This window comes from Brachyistius frenatus, unplaced genomic scaffold (assembly GCF_029030835.1).
Source record: "Brachyistius frenatus isolate BFR_SWC_R1_liver_20210118 unplaced genomic scaffold, ASM2903083v1 Contig_130, whole genome shotgun sequence".
NCBI classification, from domain to species: Eukaryota; Metazoa; Chordata; class Actinopteri; family Embiotocidae; genus Brachyistius; species Brachyistius frenatus.
Genome location: NW_027210729.1, coordinates 829,155 through 847,564, shown reverse-complemented (window position 1 = coordinate 847,564; position 18,410 = coordinate 829,155). Strand labels below are relative to the sequence as shown.

General features: G+C 42.2%; 3 protein-coding genes across 5 annotated transcripts in view; 1 reads left to right on the top strand and 2 right to left on the bottom strand.

The window, feature by feature from the left end:
- ino80 (INO80 complex ATPase subunit) overlaps window positions 1-1,620 on the bottom strand; it is a 40,291-nt gene extending 38,671 nt beyond the window's left edge. Inside the window, exons 1-2 of one of the 3 annotated variants that reach the window (XM_069714359.1) lie at window positions 1,472-1,553; window positions 281-345 (exon numbers count right to left, since the gene is read on the bottom strand). The gene's annotated coding sequence lies outside the window, so the exon portion shown is untranslated. Of the gene's footprint in view, window positions 1-280; window positions 346-1,060; window positions 1,381-1,471 lie in introns of those variants that run through there. The other 2 variants (XM_069714360.1, XM_069714361.1) reach the window with 2 other exon arrangements.
- A 676-nt stretch (window positions 1,621-2,296) lies between these two features.
- On the bottom strand, window positions 2,297-8,838 carry vps18 (VPS18 core subunit of CORVET and HOPS complexes). Its single transcript, XM_069714381.1, has 9 exons — window positions 8,398-8,838; window positions 8,163-8,304; window positions 7,948-8,039; window positions 6,658-6,908; window positions 6,108-6,461; window positions 4,108-5,370; window positions 3,766-3,975; window positions 3,382-3,618; window positions 2,297-3,185 (listed from the first exon to the last, which is right to left on the bottom strand). The coding sequence occupies exons 1-9, from the start codon at window positions 8,498-8,500 to the stop codon at window positions 2,889-2,891; spliced, it is 2,949 nt and encodes a 982-aa protein (XP_069570482.1). The 5' UTR covers window positions 8,501-8,838; the 3' UTR covers window positions 2,297-2,888.
- Window positions 8,839-9,729: 891 nt separating this feature from the next.
- Window positions 9,730-12,806, top strand: rhov (ras homolog family member V). The gene is made up of 3 exons (XM_069714445.1): window positions 9,730-10,157; window positions 10,393-10,451; window positions 10,953-12,806. The coding sequence occupies exons 1-3, from the start codon at window positions 9,953-9,955 to the stop codon at window positions 11,397-11,399; spliced, it is 711 nt and encodes a 236-aa protein (XP_069570546.1). The 5' UTR covers window positions 9,730-9,952; the 3' UTR covers window positions 11,400-12,806.
- Window positions 12,807-18,410: the final 5,604 nt, after the last annotated feature.

Genomic DNA, 18,410 nt, shown 5'->3' with positions numbered 1-18,410 from the left:
AGCATGTGAAGGTTCATACTACATAAAGGAATAACAAATAGCTTTCATAAAGATTTGCTGAGTTTTGTCTTCTTTTTCCTAATCCAGGATTTCCTAGCTTGTTCTGAGATGAGAGTACTCGCCTTCTAGCGTGGTTCAAGACCTTTCGATCACTGCCTACGTCTACGTTTGGCTGGGTATTAAAATAGCCATTTACTTTAAATATCAAGCTACTTTCCTCCAATGCTCGGAAATGCAGCACAAAGTCCATTATCCAAAATAGTGTATACAGCGAACCTACCTTCTCAGTAAGAGATAGCATTGTTCTTGATTCCAAGATTAAAGATCAGACAAAGATGAACAACCCTAATAAAGAAGAAGAAAACCAGTCACGCACTGATATTCAATTGAATATAATAAAACGTTTTTATGGGGGGGGGGCTCATATGTAAGTGCTCATGATTTTACAGTAACGAAACAGCAATTCCAGTCACAAAATTGTACATAATTCAGAAATAGGAAACTTATTCAACACTGCTGTGTGTTCAAAATTGCACACAATTTGCTTCCATGCTTTTGGTGTAAATACTTCCATCAAGAAAATAAACTTATCATGTTTGTATCACAACACACATTAAAAGAGATGTTTCGCCATGACATCTTATTCTACAGTCATTTTAGTTGATCAAAACATGTATAGTTTGATTTCACCACGACTGTAAAACCCTTGTTGGCCAAAAGTGTTACGATAACAGTCCGAGGCGTTATTTATTCCTAAATGCACAGGTGGTTTGTTTTGGAGAGTAGCTGACGTCATTCAGCGTCTAATTACTCATAAATACTCGTTACATATCTACTTGAACTTCACTGCCTCGCACGTGCAAAAAAAGATGCCAATAACCAAATAGAAAAAATAATAATAATAAAAAAAAATTAAAAAATAGTTTGTATTTCCCTTTTTTTTTTGCTTTTTTTGCTTCGTCTCGTCCTCATGTTATGATTCGCAAGCTTGTGTTAGCTCGGGGTGGGAGGGGGGGTAAGGTAGGGGAGGTGGAGGGGGGGGGGGGGTTTGCCAGCTAACCTTGAATGGCACACTGCATACTGGTAGCTTTGCGGGCTAACAGCCATTAGCTCAGTTAGCTCACGGACTCCCGACACCGACGTCCTCCGTCGCTCCTCTAATATGAAGCGTTCAGACCGGCTCTGTCTCTTTAAGGCCGCCGCCTCCCGTAACTATGTATTAAGATATCGTATCGGTTTTTAATGGCAGTTCTTTAAAGCGCGCTTGCCGCCGCGAAGCAGCGACGTCCGAGGCCCTCCCGCCCGCCCGCCCGCGCCTCTCGTATCCTCGCCGCGGACACGAGCGGAGAGAGACTCGGCCGCCCGGTGAACGCGTGATCCCCATCTTTTTTTTAATTCTTTCTCCCTCCCGGCCATCTTCCCCCCCCCATTGCTCCTTCGCCCATAACAACCACCGATGGGAGTCTCTCACCTCGGCCCCCCGTGTCCCCCCTTTCGGTCTCTCTCGTCGCTGCTGCCGACTCTCGGTTCTCGGACTCCAAAATGGCGGTTTGAGGCGCCAGGCGAGTCTGTGAGCTTTGAGTCGGCAGCAACGGCGGAGAGGCGGCCACTTTCTGTTACTGAGAGAGCAGAGACACGACGCCATGGCGAGGGTACAGCAAGGAGCAGGCGTTTTAATCAAGCACAGATAGAGTGACGCTAGCCCGTCGATGTTTCCGAGGATGTGACCGGCACCAAAAACTCCCAACTGTACATTTTATTAATAACAGAAGGTACGCCGCCAGCATATATGCAGTTTGGGGCTGTATAATTACAAATAATACAAACATATCGATGAATTTCTGTCCTCGATTGGTAGCGTCTGCTCACTGCGAAGATTACCGAGCAACGTCTTACGTCATCAGAAGGGAACTCCGTTTTAGGTAAAGTGAGGCAGCTGGATACACACACAGAAATGTTATCAAATTGCTGCATTATTTCAGATGTTGACAACTAATTCCAAAAACATGTAATAATTCCATACTTATTTTTTTAATGTATAAATATATTGATATGTATTGTCACCTATAGTGACTATTTGTTGCACACTAAATTGTCAGCATAGAGCTGACTCATGTATTTGGTAGGGATCAAAACAAAAACAGCTGCGGTCACAGTGGCCTAGACTCCGAAAAGCCTGCTTAACTGTAGCTTGGACCAAAACTACCAGTTACATACGATTCTCTTACGAGTCCATCCGTGGATCTGCCTCCTGAGAAACTTTGATCAAGTGTATTGATTTTTGTTACACGTAAAATGATTTGTTAAATATTTATTACACTTCAAAACAAACAGAACATCCAGTCCATCAAAACTGACAAGCTTTAATGTGCCACAGTTAAACTTACAAACAGATGAAATAACAGTTTGCTTAGCTTCCTCGGTTTAACTGTTAGATGAGCCCAGACCTGTAAAGAAGGGAGACTGAACTGAGCCAAGGACACACAGATATAGTTTAAGTGCATGTTATGTTGTCGATGTACCAAACAAGTGCAGAACATAATGCAATTAAAAGATGAAATGGGTATAGTGCACTTCTAGCCTTTCTATTGTTTTAATTAGAGATTCAGGCACATATATGCAGTGGGCAGCCTTGACAATATTTTACATTACAGCAATATTGCCCACAATGTCAGCTCATTTCCATTGATCACCAAATGCTCCTATACAAAGTGCAAAGGTCATTAAATCAGCTTCAAATACTGTATTCTGCAGAGAAGTGAAGCTGATAAAAGTTTTCAGCAGTAGGCACTACCAACAGGTGATCAGGTTGAATCCACCGAATGGGTCTTTTCTTTGGATGGCCCACTCTCGTCTCTTTTTCACCCCGAGAAAATAAAAGTATTTATTCATAGCCAGCTGGATCTCTCGTCCTCAAATTTCTGCGGGTCGATGAAAGGCTTGTCGATGGATTTGATCATCAGTTCGCCACAGTACACGCACTCAGATGCAATGGTGTCATCGATGTCTGATTTGATTTGCTCGCGGCTTGTACCAGCATTGCCCTTTCCAAGGCTCGACGTGTCTCCTTCATCTTTTAGTGCGGGACGGTGGCGGGATTTGGAGGATTGCGTGGTTGCAGCCAGCTTTTTCTGCAGCTCCTCCAAACGACTCTGCTTGTAGGTTGATAGGTGAGGGCTCACTTCCTAGAAGGTGGGGAAAAAAAGCGACATGGGAATTATTGCCACAGTAAAGTTTAGTTACCAGAATTTATGGTTACTTCGTGAATTAACGGAAAACAAAGCATCCCACGTCTGCAGTGGTGCATATTATTATCAGACATTTCAAACTACTACTTTGAATTTGTATTATCACTGCAAGACATCACTCCCGGTGAGTTACCTGAAACAGGCAGTCAGAGTGGAACATGTGTCCACACAGGAACAGGTAGAAAGGCCTGTTGAGCAGCGGGAAGTCACAAGCTGCACACTTTTCTTGGGAGTCCACTACACCATACTTGTTCCTCATCTCCTGGATGTCTTCCCTGATACGTTTAGCACTCTCCGTGGCCTCCTCCATTTCCTGCTTCAGCTCCTCAATGTGCTGGTTGTACTCCTCCAGAGAACTGCAGATGGCCTCCTGAGAAACCATAATGGACGGAGGATGAAGTTCATTGAAGCACGATACTATATTTTAGGTTTGTTTGTTCTCAATATGACCTACTTTTATCTGTTCAGTCAATTCACAGAATAAAAAACTAGAAAGCAAATCATTCTTGTTACAGACCTTAAAGTGGTCAATGGTGACAAAGTCGGGAAAGAAAGGCAGAATGTCTTCGATCTTGAGCAGGTCGCAGCTGGACAGACAGTTCATGGCTTTCTTCACATCTTTCTCCTCCTGCACCACATGCCTGGCGATCTTCAGCCACAGCTTTTTCCTCATCTCCTCGTCATCCTCGGGCAGGTCAGCGCATGACTTGGCTAAGTCCACATCGACCTGTGGATAATGAAAGACAATGAGCATTAGTGGCACGTGACAAAAATTGAAGAAAATACTTCTGTGAGTTTGATAATAAATTTATGACCACCCCTTCCGAGCATTTATTTACATGCAGCACACTTCACTTACTTGTAAAGCGAGATCCACTGCCTCCTCGTACAGTTCCATAATCCTGTAAACCAGGACGCAGGCCCGGAGGTAGCCGTGCTCTGCACACAGCCGGAGGGCGTACTTGAGGTCGTAGTGGATCTCTGAGGCGTGCGTACCTGCCTGCTCCAGATACCACAGCAGAGAGTCTGGCTTGTACTTGGCGTAAAGCGACAGCAGGTAGTTATGGATGGCCTCCTCTGTCACGGTCAGCTCATAGACACAGAACTCCATGTAGCGGATTGTTTCGCTAATCTGCTGGGTGCTGCCCATCTGGCTGTAGTTCATCAGAGCCGGGATGAGCTTCTTTGGGTCCAGCCTTTTGCCCATCTGAATCCAGGCATCAACCACGTTTTTGGGAATGTGCTGCATGAGGACGGGGGAGAACTTGTAAAACAGCTTTTCGTCGCAGTGCTTGGAGAGCACGTCCAAAGCGGCGCTGTAGTTGTCGTGCTGGCAGTAGTGGGATATCACCCTCTCGTAGTCCTGCATGACAACCGAGAAGTAAACCATGTCGTCCACGTTGCCGTGGCTGGCCAGCAGGTCGTAGATGGTGGTGCGGTTGTTGAACAGACACTCCTTGTGCTTGGAGCTGCTGATGAACCGGCGGAACTCGTCGCGGGTTTCCTGGAAGATGATGCTGTTGCCGTCGCTCTCCAGCTGGCCGAGACGGTTCAAGTAGAGTTCTGCGAGCCAGGTGACTAGAAGGGTGATCTGTGTTCTCTCACTCGGTTTCAGATTATATAGTTTCTTCAGCAAGAACTCCTTCAAGGCCTCCTCTTGTTTGGCTTCGATGAACTTGAGCGCTATCTCTTCAAAATAGTTCTGTGTGAGCGCGTAGCACTTGGCACTCTCCAGGTATCGCTTATTCTGGAAGCAGTGCTCGGCCTCCTTGGCCAGCACCATGTCTGTGCACTCAGGCCGGTCACGGCAGTACTCCTTGGCCAGATCAAATTTATTCATGCTCATGTACATCTGCCAGACGTCCCTGGCCTCGCGCTGGATGTGGTATCGGAAAACTGCCCGCTCAGTGTAGATCCACACCAACCCACCGACTGGGTCTTTGATCATTTTCTTAAGGGTACCAAACTTATCTGGGAACACATCCTCATAAACCACCTGTCCATTCAGAGTGCAGATGGCCTTGACTCGGTCATGAAGCAGTAGCAGGAAGTGGAACTGTGTCAGCACAATGGAGATGGGCTTGATGATGCTGAGGTCAATGTCGGGAGTGTATTCCCATACCTGTGTGATGGTGACAGAGGAGAGATGGAGAAAGTATGTGAAACTTAAATAATGAATAAACATGAGCAGAATGTGAAGTGGTAACATTACCTCAAGCCTACAGACACTCACCGGTAGCTGCAGATGCATTAACCACCTACAGATTAACTCAAAATATCTGGTTGTTTAAAACGACCTATTTTTACTCGCATGCAAACACGTAGCACTTCCTGTAGCTGCTCCACAATAAAAGCCTCCCGCTGATTTACCAATTAAAAGCTTATTAGCTGGGCTGCATCAGCAGGGCTGGCTCTGACACTAACTGAGTGATCAAACTTAAACAATTGGTCGGCTTAATGCTGTGACTTCATGTGTTGTTTCAAAATAAAAGCTTTCATTTCAAATTAAAAGCCCTCTAGTGTTTCATACAGGGTACCACCGTATCTTAGGTTTTCACCTAATCTTGTAATATAAAACCGTGGCCTTTGCGTCTAGTAGAAACGGACCGATGGGTGATTGTGGTGGCATGTGCTATTGCACAGATGTGTGCCTTATGACAAATAGATACTGCAGTCTTCCACTTCTATTGTCTTTCACTGAAAAAAATGCACACACGTGGACAAAATTGTTTGTTAATAGACTCTGTGTCACTGCGCTCCTTTTTTTTTTTAGGAAAACGAGTACTCTTTGGTTAAAAGGTCAGTGTAGAGGCCTGACAAATACACTGAATATTCGTACACTCACAAACAGACATTTACCTGCACATCACTCAGCAGGGAATCAGGCCTGACGTAGTCCAGCTGACCATAAAGAACCCCGTTACCCATCATCCAGGCGAAGGCCTTGGGGGAGGTCCGAAGCTTCGAGGTGTAGAAGGTGATCTCGCTGTATCCCATGTTGGCGGGGAACTCCTGGAAACTGGGCAGCAGGTCCTGGTTCTGGTTGAAGATAGTACTGAAGCCTTGCTGCTCCGAGCCCTCGGCTACCTTACCAACAAACTGGAACAGGCGTTTTCGAGTGGTGGCGATGATGAAGTACTTGTTCTCAAGGCCCCGCTCAATCTCCAGGCAGCATACAGGTGCAGGCCTGCCATCCTCCTCCAGGAAGTGAACCTACCTCAGGACATTAATATGTCATCATTTAGTTACATGCTAAGAAGAAGGATAAGTAGCGTCTGATGTTTTTGATTCTAAGTAGTGCAGAAAATGTACATTCTTATTGCACTTAAATATTGATAAACTTATATTTTTTAAACATACAAAAAAAAACGACTGTGCTGCTACAACTACCAAATAGACATTTTCTCACCTGTCTGAAGTATTGATCTGGATTGGTGTTGAACAAGCTGCCCTCAGTTGCAGAGATCTCTGCTTCGAAGATGATGCCCTGACTGGTGCCGACCAGGACGGGTCCCGTGCTGGTCTCATTACCCAGCAGCTTGTTCCAGCCCACGCTCTCGATGAGGTGGCCCCTCCAGCGGGACAGACTGCGCACCTTCTGGGTGTTTCTGTTGAGGTACAGACACTCACTGGTGCTCAGGCTGATCAGCAGATGGGAGCCTGTAGTCGGCAGATATGAAGGAGAATATAGCTTTTGTTAATACATCACAACCAAGACACTGCCGCAGTAATATTCCGAATTATGTCGAAGCATTGGATGTTCAAATTTAAAGATTTGAGCACTTGTGTTGCTGCAGGTTTTGAAACCTTTTTTGTCATTTGATTATTAAATCATGCTAAAATACTGGCTTAAAGATCAGTTTTGTGATGGCAATATTCCCACCTCTCGTAGAATGATGCACAATTACCTCAAAACATCCACTAAATGTATACAGTGCAATGGATAGGAGAGAAAAGGTGTAAATGCAAGGACAATTCAAAATCAATTGAGGATAAGTAATAATATAATACTATAATAAAAGGCAGACTCACAGTAAGCTTCACAAGCATATTGGTAATTAGTTGTCTAATTATGGTCTGTGGACGTTTTCAAAGGCTCTTATTTGTCCGTAGTGTGTGTGTGTGCGTGTGTGTGTGTGTGAATGTTGTCCGTCTCTCTGTAATGGACTGGCGATCTGTCCAGGATGTTCCACACCTTTACCCAAAGTCTGCTGGGAAAGGCTTCTCTTTGACCCTTGTACAGCAGGGCAATTCGAACTCAATACCAAGAGGGCCGGATAGGAGGATCACTGTGGACTTGAGGATCGCATAGAATATTTTGCCAATTAATGACTATGAATACCTCATAATGTTAATCAATAAGTACATGGAATAAACTAATCATGTGCATCCCTTTTATGGTATCAATTTCAGACCGGATATGACGATAGTAGTAAAACAGTACGGGCCTGTTTGTAATACTATCAAAACAATTCCAAGCAGACATAAGGTGCTTATCACAGGTCCATATCCATCGTTGTTAAAGGCAAAAACAGTGAAAAAGTATCCAGGCAAGCATCTTCTCACCGGAAATAGAAAATACAATTTTAAAAAAAGGCCTTATCCAGCTTGAACAGCCCTGCTGTACAGAATAAAACACGTGTAGATGATGAACGGAAGTTCTTCAACGAAAAACAAACAACCCAGAATGACCATTCACCTGTAGGGTCCAAGAACAGTCTGTGCACTTTACTGTCATCTTTCCTTCCTAATTCAGTCTGGTTGGGTTGATCCGGCTTGGCCAAGTCAATCCTGTGTCGAGTAAAAACACGAGTAGCATCAGCATCTTCTGTCTGCTGCATTTACAACAGATGGTTAAGAATAGATGAGTACTAATCAGAGAGAATTTAAACTAATCATGAGAGTGATATTTGCCTCAGCAGCGTGTCCTTCCCCAGACTCATGCAGAGCTGGTTGTTGCAGACCGCCAGATGGTTGATCTTCTCGGGTGGCGTGAAATCGATCCTCTGCTTGTTGAATATCGGTTTCTCTTCCTCAAGTCTCACGTTCACAAAGCCTATAACGTGAGGAAACAAGTCTCAGCGGAATGAGGCTTTCACGTGTACTATACGACATCGCTCTTCGTGTGCAGCCAAGAGGGGCGACCTACCTGAATGCGTTATCCCGATGTTGGCGTTTGTCAGGCGGCCGTGCTGCTGCGCACTCTGCCGGATGTTTTGAGAGTCCTCGTACTCATCAAGAATTGAAGCCATGATTTAATGCGCCGTAACCTCACGCTTATTTTAACACCTGCGAGATAATTCGGACAATCCGGATAAATAGACCTGGCGAGAAGCTTCTCCTAAAACGACATGGCGAAGACGCTAGCAGCCAGCGAGCTAGCACAACTTCCAGCAGTTAAAAGTCGCACTGACCTACTTCCTTTGTGCGCATGCGTCTGAATTGAAACTTTAAAAAAAAAAAAATGTACAACGTACGTTTTTACGCTGCAGCATAAACACGGGAACGCGTTAAATTCCGATTCATTCGTGCTATCGCAGCAGCTATCTTAACACCCGTGGACACAACACAGGGTGGACCCTGACAATCAGGTGACACACGGAATCATGTGATCACTCTCTTCGGGTTAGTTCTTTCTTCAGCAACTAGGGGGCGCAGTTCGACCAAATTACAGTGACGTGGTTTGTTATGAGATGTTGAGATGTTGCGGAATAGAAACTATTATAAATAACTCTTTTGCCACGGTCCCAATACATTTTTTTTTCACTTATTAGTGTTTACGTACACTATAGTATGTTTTTGTTATCGATGGTTGTAAAGGCAATGTGTATTGTAGCTTTTCAATTTCCCAAATAATAATAATAATAACTTTATTTCTATAGCGCTTTTGAAAAACAAGTTACAAAGTGCTTTACATACATTTAAAACACAATATGCAACAGTATAAAATATAATGATAAAATACAACAAAAATAAAACAGAGTCAATCAATAAAAATGCAGTCAACAAAGGGCACGTCTAAAATACTGCGTTTTTAAGAGTGACTTAAAAGAAAACCGTGTTATAAATAGGTTATTTATTATATGAGGATATTAAATATATTTTTTATTAAACTATGAATTTAAAAACCATAAGGCAATAGAATCAACTCAAACACACTCCTGAAATTGGTCCAAAAAACGAGAAAGGGATCAATTGTTGGATCGTACAGGAAAATTAAGGATAAAGGATAATGATACACAAACACTCAATTCAAAGTGGGATAGTCAGGCTATATTTATTTGTAAAGTTATCTATCTATCTATCTATCTATCTATCTATCTATCTATCTATCTATCTATCTATCTATCTATCTATCTATCTATCTATCTATCTATCTATCTATCTATCTATCTATCTATCTATCTATCTATCTATCTATCTATCTATCTATCTATCTATCTATCTATCTATCTATCTGTAAGAGGGAGCTGCTTTCCTTCTGTCTTATGGAGGTGGGGCTGTCTATGCAAATCTCAACCTGTCACAGCAGAAAGTTGTCCTCAAACCGTCCCACACACGTCTCCCTCAGTCAGAACAGCACAGTCAGCCGGGAGTATACAAGAAGACTGACTGCTCAGCTGACATCCAGTAGGGTATCTCGCAGACATTAAAAAAAAAAAAGGAGGAGAGTTTGCAGCCAGAGGTTGGATGCTGAGCTCGACATGCCACCTCACATGGATTACTTCTACCACGAGTCCCGAGTCCCGTCTGCCTGCGGGCTGACCCGGGAGGATGAGCTGGATCCCGGCGTCATCAGCTGCATGCTGGTCGGAGACGGAGCCGTCGGGAAGACCAGCATGATCGTCAGCTACACCTCCAACGGATACCCGACCGAGTACAGACAGACGGGCTTTGACGTCTTCTCCGGTGAGAATTTCAACTTAGCCTACATTTTATCAATAACAATTTTCCAAGGTCATTTCTACAACTGCTTATGCCCGAATATGTAGTGACTGTTAATGTTGATAGTGGAAATGGCCTAATTGTACCGGTATAGTTTTGAATTCGTTTTATTTTAATGTTTGAAATGTTTTCTTTCTTTGTATTATGTCTGACGCAAATAAAAAATAAAGTGAAGCTGACTGATTCATGTTTCCAACAGGTCAGGTCCAAGTAGAGGGATCTCCAGTCAAAGTTCAGCTTGTGGACACTGCTGGACAGGTAGGACAACAAGTTTCTCTTTTTGATATCTGCCGTGTTTTAATTGTTTTTTTTAAATACAGTTTTAATTTCTGCTTAATTTCTTATTATTATTATCTTATTTGGAAATTACAAATGTCTGACTGGTGCTATATAGACTTGCCTAGCCTTACAAGCCAGGATATTTTTTAGTTTTTAATGTGGAGTCCTAAATTCTTATCTGTTCTCTGATGTTGAACTGACTGTGTCAAGTAATAATTTGAATGTCACACAAAATTAATAACATCAAATCCCTTTTGGGAACAACTGTTTTTAATGTAATAAGCTATAAACGATGAAGTATAAACTGTCACCTCCTTTCTTAATCCAGTATGTGACTCAGTAACAGGTTTTCACCCTGCATATTAATAGATGATCTTTCTTTGACACTTTAACGAGTCAGTCTCCTTCACTTGTTCCTTGATCAGATCTGTACAGTTTGATTGACTCTAACCTTCAACCCTGTCGTCATGTTCCATGCAGGAAGAGTTTGATGATTTCAGGGCTCTCTCCTACGCACACACGGACGTCTTCCTCCTGTGCTTCAGCATGGTCAACCCCACCTCCTTTCACAACATCACCAAGAAGTGGGTTCCAGAGATCCGGGCCTACAACCCCTCCTCACCCATCGTTCTTGTGGGGACTCAGTCGGACCTGTTACTGGATGTGAACGTTCTCATCAACCTGGACCGATCTCGTGTCAAGCCGGTCCTGAACTCTCGGGCCCGTAGCATGGCGGCGAAGATCAGGGCCGCAGACTACATCGAGTGCTCGTCACTCACCCAGAAGAACTTGAAGGAGGCTTTCGATGCCGCCATCTTTGCTGCCATTAAGAACAAAGCCCGCAAGACCAAGAAGAGGAGGTTTTCCGACAGGCGCACCAAAGCTTTCTCCAGGTGTAGCTGGAAGAAGTTCTTCTGCTTCATCTGAACTGTCATTATTGACCCTGTGGGTTGTGGACCAAACATTTGATTTATTTTCTTTCATCACATGTCCCATCTGAGGCAGTTTAGCATCCTTCTTTATTTAATATGTGGCTCATTTTGTCTGGGAGGCTGAATAATGGAAACAAAGACATGAGTACAGCGAGCACCCGAGAATCAACATCAGCATTGACTGCAGAGAGGATTCTGGGTAATTCTGAGCCAGGGTCTGGTTTCACGCTCTAGCAGACTGATGCAGGACAAAAGTGTTGTTTACATTATATTAAAAAAAATATCTGAATGCTTTTATATGTATGCATCAAGGGCAGTGAACTGACACGTTAAAGGAGGTAGACAGATCACAGTAACAGAGGCCATTATGTAAAAACTGTGAATTTGCATGGTGTGCTTTTCTATCAACTGCTGTCTTTAATGTAAGGGAGGGGGAAAGCGAAAGTGTCAGCAGTGTGTTTGAGCAGATGGGCGTTAGCTTCCTCTCTGTCGTGTTCTTGCTGTTTTGTTGCACCGGCCTATTTATATGCCGTAGCTGCACGTGCAGGCTGCAGCGTGAGGTGCTGTTTTCTTACCTGTGTGTAAAAGCTCCCCTGGCTGGTTTGGCCGGTGGTTTTTTGGTCTTCAAAATAAGTCACCTGACGGATCTCATGAATCCTGACTTTATACTTGTATCACCTGGTGTCACATCTGTGGAGAAAGAAGCACTGCAGGAGGATTTGTTTGTGACAAATCAGAAACAAATATATTTCCACTGCTTTAATCTTTTACTTGGCACAGGAACTGGTTTGAAAATCCTCTTGCTGAAGAGAAAGGTTGCAGGAAAGCAGCAACCTTTGGCTTTTTTTGTTTTGTTCCCGTCCCTCACCAATCTGCATCTGTAAAAACAAACACTGTGGGAGTCTTTACTTCCAGCCTGCAGATATTTCCCTGCACCACCATCAGCCTGGATTTTTTTATTCGCCCAGCTTTGTTTATACGCTTAATACACTCCTTATCTACTCAGTGTGTACGGACTTAGAGGATGATAAATAGCCTCTGTGGGAATGTAAGTGTAAGGTAATACACTTTAAAAAAAAAAAAAAGCCTTGTGTGTGTGACAAGTGTGTGTAAGAGAGTCACACTTTGCACTCCATCTGGTGTGTATAAAAGTGTATATAAGTCTATGCTTCTTGTGGAAGTCAACCTAATGTGAATGTATTCTGTTTATTAAAACAGGACTTTTGTCATGTGTATGTTTATGAAATATAAGTTACATTTAAAATCAATAATGTACTCCACAAACTATGCGTTGTTACATTTTTACATCGCTGTTATGTATATCAGACCAACCATCTTCTGCTCTAACCTATGTGTCTTTTTTTACATGGCTGAGTGATGTGATGAATAAATGAAGTGCAACATATAACGTCAGTGTTATGTATATTTTTAGAACAGCTTGCCCGCAATGTTATGACTGTGCCAATCACAACCAGTTATCACGTCTGATAGCAACAATCAATTTGCATTAACAAAATACTTTTTAAAAACAGACACTAATAAGCAGTGAGCATCAGCGGTTTGTCTGACTGTTCGTCATCACCAGTCTGGGTACTTTTCCTGAACCACCCCTCCGTCCAAACATGTGATAAATAACATGTGGCCTCCAGCAGTGGGCTGCATTGACCAGTTCTAATGCAATCCACATGACTGGATGGGTTTTGGCAGTGCCATGCTGTGACTGATTGCTGTGTCTGATTGCGCCTTTTTGAAAAAGGGCTTCAGACATGGGAGAGTGGCATTCACAGGGGAGAAATTGAGTCAAATTCACTGATTGAGTATAAACAGTAGGAGTGGGTTGCTTCATCTCAACAGTGAAGTGTAGCTCAATGCAACGGAAACTTAAAAACATCATTGATTTCTGTCTGAAAGGTGTGACTATGAAAACAGCAGGTTTATTATGCTCGTTTTTAACCTGAGCAGGAGAAAAATGTACAGACGGTTGTTGTACTGCAAACTAAAATGAACACGACAGTGAAAGAAAGAGCAGAGAGGGGTTGTAAAACAGTTGCAGACCTGACAGCTCTGCAGGGCAATTATTTAGAGCAGGGTGGACGAGTCTGTGATGAACGAGAGGATGAAAGACATACACTCACCACCAATATATCAGAAATCTGTTTGGCATTAGTCAAGGAGCCGTCCATCACACGGTAATGACTCAGGGTTCTGTTTGAACTTCAGTTATCAGTGGGTCAAAGAGGGACATCCTACGTCTCGACCTCCTGACCTCGTATGGAGAGGTCACAGAGGGGAGCTGGTGTTTTGTCATCTGAAACCATGACACAAGTGGACCCACGCTGAACTTTGATTTGACTCTCTGAGGCCAGTTGGTGGCAGCCATGACCAGTACGAACAGTTGTTAGGTTGCCATTCCGAGAGGTAAGTTATTTAAAAAGTATATGAGGATTTAAAGCTGCTCTTATAAATATTTTTAAGATTAAATCAAATAACAATGCACAATGTGAAATGGCTTGCTTGTAATATTGAATCCACAAAGCATTACCATCTATCTGTGCCATTCCCTCTCGTTCCACAGAGCATTTTAGTGTCTTTCATGTCATTATTTTGATTTTACCGCCAGAAACTTTGATTTATTTTCACTTTTCAGTGTTGTTTTTTGAGAGGCACCAGGCATCTATTAGCTACAAGCTACATATGTTACTTGCCCAGCATTAGACAGATGAAGTTAGCTACTGGCTGGCAAAAAAAAAAGCAGAGCATTTAGGGGCAGTATCAAAATATTTTTCTCAGGAGCTTGTGGAGACCAAAACAGGGCTAAAAGGAGATGGCCTTAAATTCAACACATGGAACAAGTTAGCTTTACAAACTTTATAAGATTATCAAATTTGTGTTTACAGCTAGACGCGCTGCACCCAAGTGGTAAAAAAAAAGGCCAGTTTAAAACATGATCACAAACTTTTATTGTTTGGGGCATTATTCTAAAAAGGAATAATGAAGTTGTTTCTACCAGGTGTATGTTTAGAATAAATCCGGTTAGATTTTAGGATTGTTACTGATATCCTGATATGTTTGGTGTGTTGATATTCCATTTTACCCCCAAATCAAGTTTTTTAGATAATTTGACTTAACTATTAGCTTGTTTACAACCTGTTGGATCTTCTGACTGCTTGTGTTTCTTGCCCTAACAAACTTTGCTGCAGCACTGTTGCCGTCTTCCCAGATTTCAGCGATGACGTCATAGACTGCATTGTTGTCCTCATTGAGATAAATCGTGTACAAAATAAGTAATTATCTAAAAGTACCTTCTCAACATAAAAAAAAAAAAAACCATCCTCAAATCAGAACACTTTGAAATGCAATCTCTTTTAAAAAAAAAGCTTGATCCTGTTGTATTTACTCTATCTGTGTCTGGGGTTTGCAAAACATTTTAGGGGAAGTTCTGATGTGTGAGGGCAGGTGAAGGTCAGGAGTACTATGGCTATTAACATGTTGAAAGGTCGCAGCCCTGGGTCAATACAGGCCGTGAGACTCTTTTGAGAAACACACTCGAATGTCACGTCTTATTTTTAATGCTTTTATCGAGTGGAATTATTTTCCAATTGTTCATTAAGAGGTGGAACATAGATGTTTTGTAAAGTCCTTCACTTTAATACAAAGAATGTCATACATGAACGATGCGATACAAAAGTCTTGAGTGGATTATATTATATACAGTCACAGATGATGCAAACACAGACATCCGTCACAGAACAGTCATTGAGCAATCGTGAAGGCCGTGTTGGACAGGTTTTGGGTTCCCAGGAGTTTATTAAAGTGTTCCTTCTCCTTCTGCTACTCCTCCTCTTTCTCTCTTCTCATGGTTAGTCACCTATTTTTCTCATGTGCTCACTGAGGGCTGGTCCTCCTCCCAGGATCCCCTGCTTTTAGCGATTGTGTCAGGAGTAGTCAACCAGCTCTTCCTCTGGCTCCAGGCCAGTATCACTCTTGCCGGGTTTCACTGTAGTCAAAGACTGGCAAGAAGGCCTGGGAATCAGCAGGTGCACCAACAGGTCTGCCGGGCCGAGGACAAAGCCTATTGGCTCACGACTGCAGCTCCTCGGCCATCCAAATTGGCAGTTTGAACAGTTGTGCTTTGGGGAAGACTTGGCATCATTTACAGCATCTCTTTCACACACACAAAAAACTGTTGTGATTTTTTTATTGTTTTTCTTTTTGTCGTATTCCACCCTTTAATGGCTGATTGTGTGTTTCTGGGAATCTGTGTATGACATTATGACTGAGTGGCACTGTTGAAAATTAAGGTTAAAGGCTGAAATGATAAAACAGCTGGATATTTGATCCAAAACAGCTGGAAAAATACATTATAAAATGTTTAAATCACTGTACTATTTACTGTTTCCCTAATTCTCATGTAATTTGCATAGAGTTAATTTGAATAACAAAAAAACAACCTGACCTTGAGATTTAGAAAAAGCTCCCATTATTTTTGTCAAAACATAAACTGTCAGTTTTGATGTCAAGCAAAGCCAGTGAGAATTGTCCCAGTTCCTGATTACGGCTGTGCCTGGAGGCAACAACGATTATTTCTGTCCCACAGTCAACAGTAGAGGTTCACTTCCACAAATCTGCACTTGTCATTCATGCAGCAGAGTAATACACATGGAGTCCAATGTGCAAACAGCCCCTAACACTTTCAAACAGTGCTGACAGTGGTGGATGCTGATTTTGCATTGGGTCACTTTCCAAAGGTTGGGACAACTCATGAGCCTTTCAACTCATTATCAGATGCAGTTGAGTTTTCATGTGTGTCCCAATCTGTCATCATCAAGACAGACATCATGACTTTACAGTGAGCGTCAATGCGCACACATGATCTAAGAAGCTGTTGAGATGAGGCAAACAATGAGATGATTAGCACTTCAAACAGGCCTCATCTGGAGGCTCATTATGTTCCAGACTAACCAAAGACACAGAGGACTTAATCAGATCAGGACACCAAAGGACACTAACACAAAAGCAGTGAAATCAAAAGAAAACCAGTCTGAAATTCTGTTTTAATGTGCTTTCACTTAAGTCACAGTAACATTATTTAACTTTATATTATCAAAGTAATTGGCTGTGAACAGCCATTACAGCAGCAATACTATAAAGCGCGGACCTGCAGTAGACTTACAAACAAACAAATGCATTCATGCAGAAGAATCAATACCGAAATAAGCAGCACAATACCAGAAATTATTAAAATTAAGAATTTCGTGTTCAAAACTAAATTTGTTTAATCTTGGACACTTTCTGTAACAACTAGAATTTAAAAGCTAGAAAACAAATATTAAATTTCTTAATTCGAATCCCTCTTAAATTTAGTTTGTATTTTTGTGTGCATATTATAGCAGACATTGTTTTCTTTGAATACTTTGTTGTACTTAAAAAAATATATATTATATTGTACGTTCTTCTTTTTTTGCTTATTATTTGTTGATACAGTTTAATGTAACGCTGTTGTTGGCCAGACTGTACTGTGTATTCAATGATGAAACCCAGACAGTAATCTGATGAAAGTCTGAGTGATAGTTTACTCACAAAAAGTGTTACACAGTCTTATCAACCCACTTTCCTGCAAATCACCAGTAAAGGACCATATTATCGCTCCACAATAAAGAGTAGTGTTCTTTTTTTTGCGACAAGTTTATTTTACAAATCATGTACTTTGTGACTGACTTAGAGGACAGAATTCATTTGCAGCACAATAAAGGTGGGAGTGTTTACCCTGTTTGCAAGTTGTAGAGTGATCATAGGAGAGATTCATATTGCAGATTAATTTAGTGTGGTAACATGGAAACAAAGTCCTGAAACTGTATTATATTGAATTGATTTAGGTTACATTAAACATACAGTGAATAAAAAGTAAATAATAGTAACACTAAGTTTGGTTTCATGCTGGTTATCAAGCTGCATCTTGATCTGGAGCTGAGCTAAAACAAAAGACAGAAAGATAAACAGAAACCTGGCTCATAAATCTTCTTGTGTTTTTTATTTACTTGAAAAGTTTCTAAAAGTGACAGTTTGCCATGTTTTTAGGAGGGAAATACAGAGTGTCGTTTGCATATGGGAAATAGGTGATTTGATTGGATGTGAATCGGTACGTTGGGTGTGTCCACGTCTGGGAATCAAGGGGGTGAGGTGTTCTCACAGTGGCGTTGAGGTGAGGGGTGGAGGTTGGGGGTGTTGTGACATCCACACAACACACATGGTGGCATGTGAAGCGAGTGAGTGCGTGATGCAAGTCAACACAACCCTCATTGTCCCACTTTTACGCGTGTGTAGGCGCACGCATGCACACCCACACACATACAGGTACCAATATGTGTACAGTTAGGTTACATTTAAGGATATGATATAAATACAGGATGAACATGCATATAGGTGAGTGCACATGTACACTCATTGTCCCAAATAGTTAGTAAGACAGACATGGATTTGCCCGAACATAATGCGGTCTGGTGGCTCGATGACAATAGATATTGTATGTTTCAGTCTAAGTTTCTGGGAGAGCAGTTAATCATGTCTGGACTTGTTCAACAGAGAGTGACTGGCTGCCGTCCGATTACTCACAGCAAAGTAAATCGGCTTACTCAGCCTGTTTGTGTCACCGCCACCATCAGAGGAGTGTGTCTATGTGGTTGGGGCACCTTAATCTGTGAGAATAAAAGGGGACTATGTTTATATTGATATGGATCAGGATTTCTGAACATCACAATGTTAGGAAAACAGAGTGTCAATGCAATGCTGTTTCCCTCAGTCTTTATGCTAAGATAAGCTAACTGGCTGCTGCCCGTCGCTTTATATTTACTGTGCAGGGACGAGAGTGGTACCAGTCTCATTTGCACAAAAGTAAATATTTCCTGAAATGCTGTGAAAAATGCAAGTGATTCATGGAGTAAAAGTAGTAATTACATTGGTCGATCTTTTACTTTTTAATGCGCAAAGCTGATTATGATTTTTAGCT